Source organism: Equus przewalskii, chromosome 27, assembly GCF_037783145.1.
Source record: "Equus przewalskii isolate Varuska chromosome 27, EquPr2, whole genome shotgun sequence".
Classification (NCBI taxonomy): Eukaryota; Metazoa; Chordata; class Mammalia; order Perissodactyla; family Equidae; genus Equus; species Equus przewalskii.
In genome coordinates this window covers 13,498,868-13,516,108 of record NC_091857.1, presented here as the reverse complement: position 1 = coordinate 13,516,108, position 17,241 = coordinate 13,498,868, and the positions used below count along the sequence as shown (strand labels likewise).

The following is a 17,241-nucleotide window of genomic DNA, read 5'->3' as shown; positions in this document are numbered from 1 at the left end:
AAAATTTGATATCAGGTCACTTTATTTTTAACATTTCATTATTTAAAATGAGGGGAAGGAGAAATAGATCATTCAATGTAAAAATAGAAAACACTTACCTAGATGTAACAATCTGATGATTAAATAAGTCTAAGTACATGATCTTTGCCCACACCAACCCACATCCATATATTTTTCTCCTGCATTGAACTGTAATAGTTAAGAGGGTGTTCTAGTAACAAGATGCCTATGATCAAGAAATTCACATTTCCCAATGACAACTACCCGGCACTTAATTTATATGATCAAAGTCTGACTCTCCTAAAAGAAAAAAGAGTTCCAAACCCAGTAGTTGTGTGTTCAGGGGTATTGGGCTACCATTATTTACTACTTAAAAATTGTAAAACACTCCTGGGGCATTCTTATCCTTTGAGAACATTTCCAACAGCCTTCTTGGGTAGGGGGATCCTAAAACAAAAGAATCTTCATTTACAAAATTAAAAGCTGAAAGATGGAAGTGGATGAAGGGAATGAGAGAAAGACAATGGGAAGGTCATGCATCAGTTCACACTTCGTTGCATCTAACTTAATCAAATCTATGTTTGTGGTATAAGGTATGACCTAAGAGATATCAGAGAACAGGAAGACTGAATCTTAAAGGGATGAACTACTCTGTTTAGGACAAAACTGATACACAGAGTAGAGATGGAATTTTATTAATTCTGTCTTGCTTTGGGATTTCCCTGATTATCTCATATACCAAATAATGTAAGAAAATCATATTCATATGTATCTTCCTGTCTTTAGAACATACTTTCCCATATTCTTATCTGTTTAAGACCCAATCATCTGACATATTCCTGTATAAAAATCACAGTTATTCAGTAGGGTCATAGAGAAATGTCCAGTGAGAGGGATAGAATTCTGGTGATCAAGTTCTTCTGTAAATTTTCAAAGAACAGTGTGTACATTGGTATGATTAAGCGAGATTTAATATTCTATCAAGCATTTATTATGCTAGGTACTTTCATTTATATTTTCATGTTTTATCCTCATTTCCCCCCATAGACACACCATTTTTTTTTACATATGCACATAAATACATTGCCATATTTTAAGGTTATGGACCTGCACTGTCTAACACAGGAACCACTAGCAATACGTGGCTATTGAGCACTTAAAATGTGGCTACCGCAAACTGAGATGCACTGTAAATATGCAATACAAGTCAGTAAAAAAAGAATGTAAAATATTTAGTTAATAATTTTGCATTGATTAGAGTTTGAAATAATGTTTCAGACATTCTGTATTAAATAAAATAAAGATTCTAATTATTTCAACTGTTTCTTTTTACTTTTCTATTGTGGTTACTAAAAAATTTAATGTTACCTATGTGGCCTGCATTATATTTCTATTAGACAGTGCAATTATAATTGCTTAATAGTGAACACAATGGAGAAAACCATATAGATAAGCAGAGACACTCCGGAAATATGCAACCATCCCCCATTCACCATAAACAAGTTGATAGCTATCTTAATAAAATGCTTAAAAATTCAGATATCTCCAAATAGACTTACATTTTATTCCTCCTCTCAGCGTAAATCACTGATTCTCAAACTCAATGTGTATAGGAATTAGAGTTGTAGACATCAAAGCATACATACTTTTTGGGTTCTTTCAGCAATTTGCAAGAGCTATTTTAATTATACGTGTAAGATGTGACTCTGTTATACGTCAATTATAAATGTTCCAAGAATTAGACATAAATTTAACAATGCAATCTATACTAAACACGATCCCATCTTTTTAAGATGATCATTTTTACAATGAGATTATAAGGTACTAAACATGGATCATCATCTTTAAGGCATGTTATTTAACAAGGTACGTCTTTGCTTACCTTGGTGAACCGATTGATGATCTGGCCTATGGGATTGGTTTCAAAAAACTGAAGTGGGAGGTGCAGTACATTATCCAACAGCTGAGCATGCAAAGTTCGAGAGGCAGCCAGGGACCCCCTGGTGAGTACATAGGCCCCAGAGCAGACAAAGAGACCTAAACACAAATTGATATCAGGAGCACATCAACATCTTAAAGGAATTTTATATTTTAACTCTCAAAAGGTTGCTTATAATCGCATCCAGTTTGTAATGGAAAACTCAAATATCAAACTTAAAATTGTGTGATTGTGGACCAAACTAAGTATAAATGTATACTGGTATGCTGAAAATAAATAGAACACTCTGATGGGTGGCCATGCTACCATAGCAGGGCTATCCTCATTCACGGCCATAGGTTCTAGAGAATGCACAGAAGAGATCACTCAGGTTCACAGAATTTTAGCAACCTATTAACTTTATGATGTCCTGTGAATCAATGTGGTAGTCACTGAAGCTGAAAGCCAAATGATTTCAGTTCTCCCAGCCCCTAGGTCCATGGGAGAGTTGCACTTTCTGGCCTCCTTGTGACTGATGGAACCACATGAACAGTTCTGAACCATAAGTTGAGGCAGAAACAGTACACGATACTTCCAGGTTAAAGCGTTTTGTTGCTGGTGTCAGACCTGCTGAAGCTCCCATTCCCGTTGTGCAGTGCCTACCAACATTGAAAATGGTGACTGGATTGCTTCTTCAGCTTGGGTTGCTAGAACAAGTAAAGTCCCTTTCCTGACCCACAGTGGGCACATGGTATGAGTGAGGAGTAAACATTTTTTGGTTTGTTCAGCTGCTGAGATTTGGTTGGTGGGAGGGTTTTTCTTGCAAAGGCAGAAAATATAAATAGTAAACATGGAGCTTTGGCGGAAGAGGTTGGAAAACAGTTATTAGCATCTGTTGACTGTTAGCTGCATTTGACAAAATATGACAAGAAAGAGACTCATAAAAGAGCTGTCCAGGTGTGTAAGAAGAAATAAAAGGACAAAGAGATCCCAAACTGGGGAACTGGGAAGGCAGGAAAAAGAAATGTTTCAACACAATGACTGGTTCAAGGATGGATGTGTGACTCAAATTGTTTCAAGGAAAGTAGTTTCACGGATTTCTATGGAAGGAAGTTCTTTGAAAAAGAACATTTCCATCACCACGTGAAGCCTGAGAATTAAGCCAACAAGTAGACCTGATAAAGACATAGTAGTGGACATTTCATTTGAGCCCTGGGATCAAGTGTGTTTAAAGACTTATGTCTAGACTTCTCAGTTTGGGGAGTCAAATTTCCACGTTTCTTAAGCCAGTCTATTCCTGTGTCTTAGCGGATGCACAATTGCTCCATTGCATTCTAATATACAAAATTGCGAACCAAAGTGTGTTACCAATATGATTCTTTTTCCTTTGTAGGCATAATGTTTAAAATAAAACAAATCAAAATAGTAGACCATGACCACCTTAAATTCTTTTAGGTAGTTCTTTTATATTTTAAATAATATCTCACACTGCTGTTATATGATTTCTCAATCTTAAATATTTTCTACTATTTTCCCATCTCACTCCCCTATATGTCTCTCCTCCTCTTCTAAAAATAGGTTGTTACCTTTTTTCTCAAACAAGTATTCAGTGTTTACATTACTAGTAATCAGATATTATTCAAGAAGTTTATTAAATTTATAAAGCTTATACCACTATTTTTCCATATGCTTAGTTTTCTACACAACAAATACTAATTTATTCCCAAACACTTCAACAGTCAGCAAATCTTTTCTGAATATATTCAGACTCATCAGCTATTTTATTATTTCTTTCATCTTATTTAGTTCCTTTCTCCCTGCAACACAGACTACTCTCTTGAAACCCTCTGTTGTTCTGCTCTAAACTGGAATGGTTGCAGGAAGAGGCATCTGTATCCTTCAGTCATGGAAATGTTCTTAAATATTACGTACTTGATAATTTTCCCTTCCATTTACTGGAAGTCTTTTCATGTGAATGTTGAATTTCCTGGATGATCCCTTTAATTTTTTATCTATCTTTTCCCTCCTCTGTTTTTGATGTTGTACATCTGGGATAATTTCTTCTAATTTATCCTCTCATGCTTGCACAATCTTTTAAAGTTCTTTACATTTTTCAGGAACTTTCTTGTCCTAAGGTTAAACTTATTTCATCACATTCTGCACTTGCTTTGTGGATACAATATTTTGAATAGCTGGAAATACTAATTAGACATTTTTAAAGCTTTTCTTCCATTCCAAATATGAATATTTTAGTTTTGGCCTCTGCTGCTCTATTTTTTGGCTCTTACTTATACTGTTGGCTTGATTAAAATGCATGACCATCTATCATTATCAGTTTAAACATATATCTCGAGATAAAGACATGGTTAATTAATAGAGGTCCTTGTTGTGGCTTCCTTCTGCATTGCCTACATTAATGTCCCCCAACGTTTCTCTCCTCTGAATGGAAGGGCTTATTTCAAGTTCCACCTAAGCGGGTAGGTGTGACACTGGGAATCTTCGTATGGGGATCCAGACATGTAGGCTGGAGCTTCTCCAAAAGAAACTTAAGGAAGCTTTCTTCTATGTATGTCACACACACTAGAAACCCTAATTTCCTCTTTAGACATCAGCTTTCTACTGTCCATTGCACTGCTACTATGCCAGTTGCTGTATACATTGGCGGTTGAGGTGGTGGGTGTTGCAGGAGAGCTGATGGGCCAGGAGAGCAATGCTCTCGTGAATCACCTTGATCATTTCCATGCAGCTCAATCCTACTCTCTGTACCTGTAACCATGAGTTTAGTGTTTTTCCACAGCTCAACTGAACATCTCTCTCTTCTGTTACAGCTTCTCCAGTATCTTTTCCTGGCTACAGGCTCTTCTACCCTTGATTATCTATCAGTATAATGGCTTATGTAGGAATTTATCACTATGAAAGCCCCTCGAGGCCTTTCCTTTTATATTTACTCACTGTCATTTCAGTGAAATTTTGCAAGGTAAGTAAATGATCCACTCATTCATTTTAAACTAGAAGCAGCAGTGTACTCTTCAAACATTGTACTTTGAAAATAAAGTGCCTATATTTTACACACTGGATTAGAGAATGGAAGTTACTAATAATGAGGGATAAAACACAACAGATTAAGAATAGTCAGAGTGTCCTACAGATTCTAAAGCAAACAGCTGGGATCCAGGAAAAAATGTTCAGGGCTATTTCATTTTTAGAAAAGGAGGTAAGACCATTATTATTGTTTTAGAATACAAATCTAACATTTTCTGCTTCAGTATTCTAGTTTTGTTTGAATGTTAGCCTTCTATATTATTCATAGCAGGCCTCTGGTATTAACACGTGAAAGTGCCATTTATGCTTTTAGGCTCAGAAAAAAATAAAGAGCTATGATGATGTCAGTGGACACAGCCTGCTCTTGATTGGACCCAATTCCGTAAGGCATAGCTTGGATCTACTGAAAAAATCAGAAATTATACATTTTCATTTCTTAGGCTCACGTTACTTATGGATAACTTATTGTTGCATTTAATAATAAGTCTTGAGAGAAGTTTAAATTTTTTAAAATGTAAAAAATTAAAAATGAAAACATTAGAGAAGATTTATCTGCTAACGACTGAAGACCACTCTAAACAAAAATACAATCAGGAAAAAACCTTTTTGATTAAACTGTGCATGACCGGTTGCCTTTGTTAAAAAATACTTCCTACTGATAGTTAATCAAAAATAAGACTTTACACAAGTAAAATTGTGAACGCTAAGCTCGCATACCTTGTCTAGTATAGGAAATGGTATTTGCTCACTTAAAATATTCTTCAAGGGCTACAGAATCTCCCTTAAAGCTGTAACAGGAGCTCCCCAGATTGATTATTCTTTCCCTACCAAGCTCAACTCCTCGCTGCTCTCTGACTTTAGTCTCTTCAATAAAAATCTAGCTTTTATCATCACTGCGAATTTATTCTTAGTCTGAAAACTAACTCCAATTATGTTACTTCTTTTTCCTCAAATTCTCAGAGTTTTCCATTTGCCTTTCCAACTATCATCTCCAACGGATCTCCAAAAGACTTTCCCACAACTAGTCCCCCTACTGCCCTCGCAGTAACCTGCAGACCACTCAAACTGGCACCCCCAGTCACACCAATATCCCCCGACCCTCCCCATCCCTGTCTTTACTCATGCTTTCTCTTTCCATCTATCACCTTCTCTCCTTCTCTTTGTTCTCAATCTGACAAAATTCAATCCATCATTTTAGGGTCACCTCAAATACCAACTATGTCGTGGAAATTACCTTAATCTGGCAACCAAATCTGGCTTTCCCCTGCTCTGAATCCTCTCAGTGCTTTCTTTTACTACTTTTACAGCACTTATTGCTTGCCACGTCGTTTTAAACTTCACTTACAATGTAGTTTTTAACAGACTCCTTACTGATCTTCCCGTCAATCACAAGCCTCATGCATACAGCGAGTAGCCATGTAGTCAACACTTTTGAGTCCTAAATGACTTAACCAATTAGCCTCATTTTCCTCAGCTATAGCATGGGGATCATAACACCTTCCTAGTTAATTATAGTCCAAATTAAAGGAGAAAAATAAATTATTTAGTGTGCACCATGTAGCTGACACATACAAGTTATGATTTACTCTCTCAAATAGGGTGAATTAAAAACATATCCATTTGAATCCTCCTAAAATAATTGAAAACTATGGCATAGATTTACTTGAAATAAAATGATGCCATATGCTTGCGTTTGAATCAATTAGGTCAGAAAGAGAAAAGAGAAGCAGGTGGATTCTTTTTTTCTTTACCTTGCATTAATCCCAATAATCCATAGATGTTGAGGTTATTGCTTCTTATTTGCTTCCATTCTGTGAACTCACTCACGTGCTTGGCTTCCTTCGCCCAGGCGCTAAGCCATAGATTCTGCCCAATGGCCACCAAATTCTGCCCTAGGTAAGTGGCCATGCTCAGCCACACCCAGAGCCAGCCGAAGGCTCGGAGGTACTTCAGAATGATTGAGAACTTCACCTAACGGCAAAATTGATATAAAATTAGGTTACTGCACTTAAAATTCAGACAGGCTAGATTTAAATCCTCCTCTGACATTTCCTAAGCTTTGTGATCTTGGTCAGGTCACTAACTCCTCTAACCCTCAGATTACCCAACTGGAAATCGGAATATTAACAGTAGCCACCTTATGAGTACATGTAAAGCACCAGCACAGTCCTTAGCACTTAAAAATAAATGCTCAAATAATGTTAGTTACTATATTAGTAAATAAGAATACACACAGCTAAAAAACATGCAATCCTGATTAAACACCACTATAACATCCAACAGTTCCATTAAATTTAACTTCTTCAAACTATTATATAGTGACTCTCCTAAGATTCGAGGAAAAATGTATGATATTTATTAAAAATGCAGTGTTATCTTTTATGTTTGAGTGGTTAATAACAAATAACACTAGTTATTCCGGTGCTTACCCCACCAATAGGGATCTTTTCTTTTTTCATTGAGAACTGTTTTCCTTGATCCAATGAGGGCCTGATGAAGCAAGACAACATACATTTTTTAGGCTTTAGATCAACTAAACATTTTTTTAAAGTTATATATTCTCAGCCTTTTTGCTGCTTATTCCTCTCCTTCCTTATCAGCACCCTAACTTTCCCTTATGATAAAATTGTTCCTTTAATCGTCTCAAAGGGAGATTGTTTATTCTCCCATAACCCACATATTTTAGGGCCAGGGCATATTGTCTGATTTTTCACTGCTTCTTCTAGATAATTATCCTTTAAACTTGAGCCCAGTCCCTAGATGGTTTAAGCTAATGCCATCTGGCTGTACCATAATCTGTGCCTTCACATCTACTTGCCTCTGGCTTATCTGAAGACTTAGCATCAGGCTCACTGGTCCTACTTCGTTCTGCCACCATCCTAGGTGATGTCATAGCTTACATGGACAACTGTATTAAACTCGATCTCTTCTCAACTTCATGGCCTTAATACTTCCAGCGTCCTGTATCTGCATTCTACTTTCACAATCAATTTTCATGACCTTAAACCATCAATCTCATTACGTGGAACTAACCCTCTCTGAAGATCCAACTCTAAACACTTCAGTCTCTGGCCATAATCTCTTCTATTTCTAAGTTGTACATTCAATTACTCTCCCTACACTTGGTTTTTATTCCTTCTAACTTCCCAGTTCCCAAATCCAACTTTCTATCATCCTTGCCCTCCAGGATGATCAACGATCCTGGTTTACCTAGGATGTTCCTGGTTTTAGCATTGACTGTCCCACACTCCAGGAAACTCTCAGTCCCAGACAAACCCATACCCTGTCTCTATTCCCTTCATTACCCAGCCTATATTCTGTGATTACCATTTCATCCAATCTGTGGTAATAGGTTGAACTCTCAGGCCCTGCTTTCCTTCCATTAAACTTCCATGTTAGAGCTCACATGTCAGGCTTCGTCACAATTGCTCCCCACCTGTGGAGTGCTGCTTCAAAAAATCATACAGCCTTGCAAACCGGTTCCACTATAAATTAATATCTTCCTTCCACCTGGGCTTTTATTAGTGCCTAGAAATTATTGCCTCACTCTCAGAAGGGGGCCTCCCATCCTACTTGATGAGAAAGTAGAAGCAGACAGGGAAGTCAGTCACCAAACCTCTATATTTATCTCCATCTCCACCCAGCCTTTTTTAATTCTCTCCTGTAACAAAGGTAGTTCTCTCCTCAGATCTAAGGATAAACTTATGACCCAAATCCCATTTTTTCAAAATATATTTATTTATTATAGTGTTTCTACACTTTCCTGTCAAAAAGAGTCATTTGACAGTGCTTGCTAAAAATAGAGATTATGAAGGGGCCGGTTTGGTGGCATAGTGGTTAAGTTTGTGTGCTCTGCTTTGGCGGCCTGGGGTTCATGGGTTCGGATCCCAGGTGTGGACCTACATGTCACTCATCAAACCATACTGTGGTGGCATCCCATATACAAAATAGAGGAAGATTGTCTCAACAGCAATCTTCCTCAAGCAAAAAGAGGAAGATTGGCGACAGATGTTAGCTCAGTGACAATCGCCCTCACCAAAAAAAAAAAAAAAAACAACCAGATTATGAAATTTCCCCCCTTGAAATCTGTCTTTTTAAACAAATGATCCAAGGGATTCTTATCATAAGGCAAATGTAGAAAATCCTGAATTATTCCCTCTTTTTTCTAATCTCCACCTTCTTCCTTTCTATCGACTTCTTCCCATCAGCCTGCAGAGAACAACACATTCTTCTCATCTTAAAACCAATACCCTCACCATAAAATGATCCCATTCTCAATTCTATGTCCCCCTTCAGTTACCATCCTACTTCTTGTCTTCCTTTTGTAGACAAACATTTTTATGCCAAACCACCTTTTCCTCCTCAAACTTTCTGGCACCTGGCAGAAACTGTTTCCATCAATGGTGCTTTGCTGAAATAAGTAAAATACTTAGTGCTGAATGCATAGGATGTTTGAAAATCATTTCACTTAAGTGTCCATGACATTTAACATCATGGACCACCCCCTGTTCAAGGGCCTCTTCCTTTTACTTCCCTCCCTCCACATGTTTGTATTTTCTCCCACCTCTCTGGCCTTCTATTGGTTTCTCTTTGAGCTCCTGTCTCTGTTTCCTTTGATGTTTACGTGTCCTTAGGCTCAGGTCTAGTCATTCTTTCCTTTGTATGCTCCACACTCTCCTGAGCAATCTCATCCATACCCCACAGTTTCAAGAACCTTCTTATTTGTGGATGACTCTCAAATTGGTGTCTCTAATCCACATCTCTTCCTTGAGCTCCAGATCCGTACAGTCAAATGTCTACGTTCCATCTACCTCATTTCTTTGTCTCATACACACCCTAAACGGAACCAGTTATTTTCCTACCTTCTCTAAAGCTTTCTCTGGCTTTGAAAAGGGCCAAAACACTTCCTCTGACTCAATCCTGGCACATTTTCAACCAATCACCAAGTAGGGAATACAATTCCTCTGGAGCTGTATTATTGGAGAAATATTTGGAAAATACCCAAATAGCACGAAGAAGAGTAAGTACAGACAAGGAGGGAAAACAGAAGAGGAAGAGAAGCAGGAGAGAGGAAGAACAGATTCATAATCCTACGTTCCAGACACATTCCGTGCTAACACGCTTGTGAATATTGCCATAGTCTTTTCTCTATATGTGTGTGGTATCAAAGTACAAATGCTGCTTGGCAACCAGTCTTTAATTTTTAAAAAATTTTATACATGGTCTTTGTAACTCAATATATGATAAACATCAAATATTATTCTAGAGCAGCATTATATTTTACCATATGGCAACATAGTTCATCATTTTACTACATTAAGATTTATTTAAGAAAACCAATAGTTCTACTAGTTGCAGTTTTTCCTGCTTTAATTATTGCTATAATAATCATTCTTTTTACACATCTCTCATTGTCCCTTGTAGGGACATAGAAGCATGAGGTATACTAAATTCTAAGTTGTTCCATATATCTAATATCAAACTGACCTCTAGAAATACTGAACTAAGATACACACCCTCATCTTTCCATGTGTCCCATTTTATTTCTCAGAATCAGAAATGCCTCATTTGATCAGTCCCATAGTTTATCCCTTCCTGTCTCTGGCACTGGTGTAAAGAAACATTCTGTGGAAGGCTGGCGTACCTGCCTTTTGTAGTACCAGCTTCGCCATCAAAAAAAGATACACTACTTAACAGACACTTTCACTGGAAAAGCTCCTGGTATATGATTTGGGTTAATTACTGTCATCATCCTTCAAGCCTTTGGCATGGCTTCTGTTTGAATAAGCAAATTTAGCATTGATGTCAAGCCAAAAAATTAATTCTTAATGTAGCTGGATATAAAATACTATGAAACCCAACTGTTAAAAGGGAATTAAAACATTCTAATTAGACATAACTAACAAAGACCAATAATTTAGTGGACACTATACAGGAGGGTATTGCTTTTCCAAACTATAATGTTATTTATTCTTTTTCCACAAAAATACTGCATTTGATTCTGAGCACTTTGTTGTGAATAACAGATTTTATTTGAATTTTAAAAGAGCAAATTATTTTATGCTGGTAGAAAAGTTTCGTAATGAGTCTTGTTCTGTCCTTCAGCAAGCCTTAGGAAAGTTGGCACAACACCCACCTGCATATTTTTGTATAAAAGATATAAAATTAACATACTGAAACCATTATCCCTGGACTGAGCATACAGCTGCAAAGTAGGGAGTATGGATGGGAGGATTAAAGTGATTGATAGAGTCTGACATGAAAGCCAGAAGGGGGCAGTCTAGATACTAAAATAACATTCTCAACTTATTTTATTCAAGGAAGATAGGAATAAATATTTAAGGAAATAAAATAATTAATATATAAATATACATTTAGAACAAAAAATAAAATGTGGACACAGTTCAAATTATTTTAGTCCCTATTAGAAAACTGAGCTAATGTCATAAAATAATTCTAATTCTTAAATTTCAGAGGGAGGGATTCTCAGACGTTATTTGATCCAACACCCTTCCTTTCCATCTCCCTCCTGATGGGCAGTTAGCCTGTTTCCCCCTGAACTATCCCATGAGGAAGACGCGTTGTGTTCTATCTCAGTGCATCCCATTGCAGAGACTCTAACTGTTGTAAAGTTCCTGCCTGCTTTTATCTGCCAATCCCTAGTCTATCTTAATTCTGCACTAATTGGAAATGATTGAGTAATTCTAAAAAATAGAAAACTAGATTGAAAAGTCAGGAAAATTTTCTCCGTGTTATGCTACCTTACCAGATAGTAAAGCAGATAAAAAATGAAAGCTAGAATAGGAAATAGCATAAAAAGTAATGAGCTGGGAAATATACAGGAAGTAGTCAAACATGCATATAGTTTGGAAAAATTAAAACAATAGGTATCTGGTCTCTCAACACAAGATAAAAATGATTTAATTACTATAATTAAAAATAAGAAAAGATTGGCATGGTGGGATTCATGGATATCCAACATGTTTTATCACAGTCATCAAAAAAGCAGTCTTGCTGTTTGGTTGATTGACAAGAATATGACTGGGATTGAGGCAGTTTTCCCAACGTACTCGTCACTGAAGAAGAAAGTTTCAGAATGCTGGCTCCAGTCTACTCCTCCGCAACTTGAGAAATGTTTAGAAACCAATTCTGTAAACAAATCTTTATAGGGATTGGGGTTCATTTTTCAAGGATAAATTTCCCCAAAGAAGTTCAAGATACTTCAAGGGGTTCAATTTAGATACTATGACTAACAGTGACTTTATAAATAAGGAAAATTGATTTATTATAGAGGGAAGGGGATAATTAAGCTTACAACAATACTTAGCGATTTTTAAGTTTCAAGATTTTAAGCAAGCTACTTATGGAGTACCTGGTGAGACTATACACAGGTGAAAACTCTCTTTATGATTTAGATGTGTGTAGATCTTACAGCACGTGAATTTCAAAGTCTATTTTAGTGTTTCTGGATTTGCTTTTCCTGGAGACACTCATTTAAATGAAAGGTATTGTAATGGTAAAAAAAAAATGGTGGATTAAAGGATTCTTGAGTGTTCATTCAGTCTGTAGTTATTAATTCATCCATTCAACAAATATTTATTGAACACCAGCTTATACGCTATTTAGTGTTTAGTTGAAACTTGCTGTTTAGATGGCAATAGAGGAGTGAACAAATAGACAAAAATTCTTGCTTTTATAAATCTTATAACCTAGATGTGAGAGAAAGACAAAATGAAAGTAAATAAGTTAATTTTCCAGTATGCTGAAAATTAATAAGAATTATAGGAAGAAAAATAAAGCCAGGAAGCTGGTAGGAAGTACTGTGATCTAGGCTAGCTAAACAAGTCTTCATTGATGACGTGACATTTGAGCAAGGACCTACAGAAGGTGGGTCAGCAATCATATGGATATCTGGAAGAAGTATGCTCTAAGGAGTGAGATCAGAAAGTGCAAAGGCCCTGGGGTAGGTACACGCCTGGTTGTTCCAGGAACAGCAAGGAGTCAGCGTTGCTGGAGCAGAGTAGTGAGGGGTGAGCTTTAGGAGGTTCTGAGATCAGAAAGGTTAAACAGGTCCAGGTCCTAAACGGCTTTACAGGTCATTGTAAGGGCTTGGGTTATTACTCTGAGATGTGAATCCTTTGGAGATTTTGGGCAGAAGAGTGACATGATCTGACTTATAATTGTAAAGAAAACCACTCTGGATACTGTGTTGCAAACAGACCGTGCAGGGCAAAGATGGCAGCAGGAAGAACTGTAAGAATACAATTACAGTAATGTAGGTGAGACATGATAGTGATTTGGACAGCTGTGAAAGTGATGGGTTGTGGCTGAATTTTGAAGAGCGCCCATGGAATTTGATGATGGATTGGATATGGAGTAACAGAGAGGTCAAGGGTGATGGCAAGATATTTTTATCTACGCAACTGAAAGAATGGTGTTGCCATTAGCCAAGAAGATTGCCCGAGGGGCAGGTCTGTGTGTGATGTGGGAAAATCAAGGGTTCTGCTTTGGACATGTAAGTTAGAAGTGTCATCTAGACATCAAAAAGGACGGTCAGCTGGCTGTCCAACTCTGGAGTTCAAAAGACAGGTCGGGTTGGAGATATAAACTTGAAGGCATTAGTGTATACAAAGTATTTAAAGTCATGAGACTGGATGACAACACCACGACAATAAAGAAGAGAAGCAGTCCAAGTTCTTTATGATGAAAGAGGAACGATTTAGTTGACCTATTGAGACAGCTAAATCTGGCATGCACACAGGGCTCCAACCTGCAACATCCACATTATCCACACACCATTAGGAATAGCCAATTCTTTCAAAAAAATAAATTCAAGGTCCGTTCTTTTATTCAAGGTCAAATCTACAAAAGTCTGAGCTATTGAATCCTAAAGTGCTTGCTTCTCTGTAATTCATTCCAATTCTCTATTTTAGCAATTTTGGCCAGTACTCCTCCCTACAATTCTGGCCACTTACTTTTTAATCTACTTATTCCCGTTATTACCCTTTTTCTTTCTTTTTCAGTCTCCTGTTTGCAATTGCTGGGGGGAGTATTGGGGAAAATAACTGCTTAGACTAATTTGCTTCAATCAATGCTCATTTTAGTCACTTACTAACAAAAAAGAAGTATAACAAAATCAAATCAGGGTCAAAGTTTTATTATTTTTATTTCTCTCTCACTTTCTGCCATCCCTCTCTCCTTTCCTCCCTCCCTCCCTTCCTCCCTCTCTTCCGCACTTTCTTCCCTCCTTTCTGCTTCAAGTTTTTCTAAACAGATTCTTCAACTCCCACACCAAGTCTATATTTCTAGGTCACATATCTTGGCTTGAAAATCATTCCAGTCCATTGTAGAATTTTCAAGTTTGAAGCCTAATTTTCGCATTCACATCTGCAGTGTGTATGAATGCTGTGGGTTGGGGATATTTTTAGCACACACAAAAAAATTCAGGTAGATTCTACTACTAGAATTTGGCTAGAAATTACTGAGATCTAATGAGCATATGTTTCTCAAACTAAGTCACATCCATCTCACTTAAAATCTTAGACACATCCATCTAACTTATAGTTTAAAATTCGGAAACCACTAAGTACATTTTATATCCATTATAATATATAGATTCTTTTTATAAGATGAATTTTAATGCTAAAAACATGTCATTAACTAGTCCATAATCCCAGTGAGCTTGGTATTATCCTAATACTCACCTATCATTTTGCTCCAAGATTTGGTCTTTCAGTATAGTTCTGGAGTTGATTACACTGACTTGCTCTAAAGCATGAGCTGGGGAGGAAGATGATGAGTGCTTTTATATCCATATAAGCAAGCAATGCACAAAATAGAGAGAAACATGGTGAAAGATTACACAAATTGCAGAAATTTTTGTATTCTGGATCCACAGGAATACTGAGAGCCCTTTCATTGTGCTCATAATTTCCCCTTCACCTACCATGCCTTAATAAAACTAAGATTCCATCATGGAAAAGCCTACAGAGAAATTCCTTTTCGGACATCACAAAGGGGTGCTAACTTGTTTCAGATCCTCCACAGAAGGGCCAGCTATTTGCCCGGAGGAACATGACTCTAGTCTTTAACAGAAAAATGGAAGGTCATCAAGGCTTGTAGACAAACGTGATTATCGTGAAGATTATTAAGGAAACAATGATAAACTCTCCAAGTCTCTGTCATGTTCTTACTAATGTCGCTAATACTAATAATAGCTTCCTATGTGGCAGGCACTGTTCTAAATGCTCTCTATATATTAACTCTTAATTCTCAAAACTACCCTTATGTCTTCCTCATAATTATCCTTATTTTAGGGATAAAAAGACTGAAGCACAGAGAAGTTAAGCAGGTCACACAAACCAAGGTCACACATCTAGAACAACAAGACTGTGATTCAAGTTACTCTTAGTGAATTTGGGAAACATATGAGAGCTGGGTAGATTTTTGTCTTTTTCCACAGTATGATAATTAAACTCTTTTTTAATTTCAGACTTCTTATCTTTAAAAGGAAGGAACTGGACTTGGAGATTTCTAAGGTCTGTTATGGGAATTCCATGCTTTCTTATCTCTAGAAGTAAACATTGAACCCTTAATGGAAGAATCTGATTGACATCAACTTCCTCTATGAAACATGGGATGTCAGGTCTCACAGCATGAAAATTCCACTTGGAGATGTTTCAGCGTCTCCTGCCTACGGCTCATTCTCATCTTTAGAGCTTATAACAATAAGGTTTTAATTTACATATTTACAATTTATAGAGTGCTTTCACATACTTTATGTAATTTGAGCAACAAAAATGAGCTGACAAGATAAAGAGAATAGATAAGGTTACCCATATATTGCAGGAGAAAAAGAAAACTCAAATAAGTGACTTGTCTGAAACTCAAAGTTGTCAAAGAGAAAGAGAAAGAGAGACACAGAGAGAGACAGAGACAGAGAGACCCAGAGCTGGTGAGAGTGAGCCGACCCACACACTCCTTCCTGTCTTTTCACACTAAGTCAATGTACTTGTGCTACACATTTGATATGACGTGTAAGAGTTTAGTTGGCCTCTGGCATGAAACAGAGGCAGCATCAGATTCAAATTCTGCCACTTACAATCTATCTTAACTTGTGCAAGATATCTAACCTCTTTGTAAAATTAGGACCATGTAGTCTCAGGAGTTTTCAGGTAAGATTAAATAAATGCCAAACTTGTGAATATGTTGACATAATTAATACCCAAGACATCCTAGCTATCATCAGTATCATTAGTGTGGTGAGAATTAATCTAGATGAAACCTATAAATATGTAAATTTATCTTTTAGTCCTCATATCTTTCTTCAGGAACCCTTTTCTCACCTCTGATGGATTCCTTACATAATATTCCCACGAGGTGACACTTGCAGATTTTTCAGGGCTAGATGGATTCTTAGAGATCTGATATATTCAAACTCAAATTACATGTAAACACTACTTTTTACAAGTTATCCGTTATCAACTCCAGTAGTGAGGATGAGAATGATAGGAAAAGAAAACATGGCCGGGTCATAAGCAGTTTGGGGACAAGGGAGTGATAAAAATGTGCATTGTTCAGTTCCATATCAGCCACTAGCAAAAACAGATCTGGATCAAGCCCTATGTTTCAGAAATGGGAAGAACCAGAGGAGTTGAGACATTTCCATGAAGACTCACATAGCTATTCACTGAGAACTAGAACCCAGGGCTCCTGAAATCGGTCACTGTTTGTTTCCACAATATTGTGCTGACCTTTACTCCCACTGTAGTGTCACATAAGTTAACAAGAATTTTAAAATGTAAGGATTGTGTACCTTGTAAAGGAATTCTTGAAAGTCAAGATCCAAAAGGATAAATTATAATAAACAAATGATAGATCACGGACCGATTTTAGAACAGTGGATCATACTTCTCAAATCGCACTCCCTTTCCAGGCAAACTCTTTTACCTAAATCCTATTAAAAAAAATGCTCTCTGATATAATTTGATTTTTCCTTACTATCTATGCAAAAAGAAAAAGAAATTCCCTGCAGGGAGAGGCCTGCACCTAACATCTGTGGGAACCGGGGCAAGAGTATCAAGGAAGTCCCACATGCCATATTTCTAATTATTTAATAGTTATAGATGGAGCTAACAGACTGGTAAATAAGTTCTATCACTTAGTCTGACAAATATGCTTTCCCAACCACCTGGAAGGCAAGGTCCAGGGGAGAGATCCCTGGGAGTTCCTCTGGGGAACATGGCAATCCCAGGTGAGGTGGTTCTAGTCAAGGCCCTGGC

At 37.1% G+C, this 17,241-nt stretch overlaps 1 protein-coding gene across 3 annotated transcripts in view; it reads right to left on the bottom strand.

Annotated features, from left to right (window-relative positions):
• The window catches only part of LOC103542125 (ATP-binding cassette sub-family C member 2-like), an 82,237-nt gene that overhangs the window by 15,566 nt on the left and 49,430 nt on the right, over window positions 1-17,241 (bottom strand). For all 3 annotated transcript variants that reach the window (XM_070597589.1, XM_070597590.1, XM_070597591.1), the window contains 4 exons: window positions 14,665-14,740; window positions 7,390-7,450; window positions 6,712-6,931; window positions 1,883-2,037 (listed from right to left, as the gene is read on the bottom strand). In XM_070597589.1, the coding sequence (XP_070453690.1) occupies window positions 1,883-2,037; window positions 6,712-6,931; window positions 7,390-7,450; window positions 14,665-14,740 (512 nt within the window). The remainder of the gene's footprint in view (window positions 1-1,882; window positions 2,038-6,711; window positions 6,932-7,389; window positions 7,451-14,664; window positions 14,741-17,241) is intronic.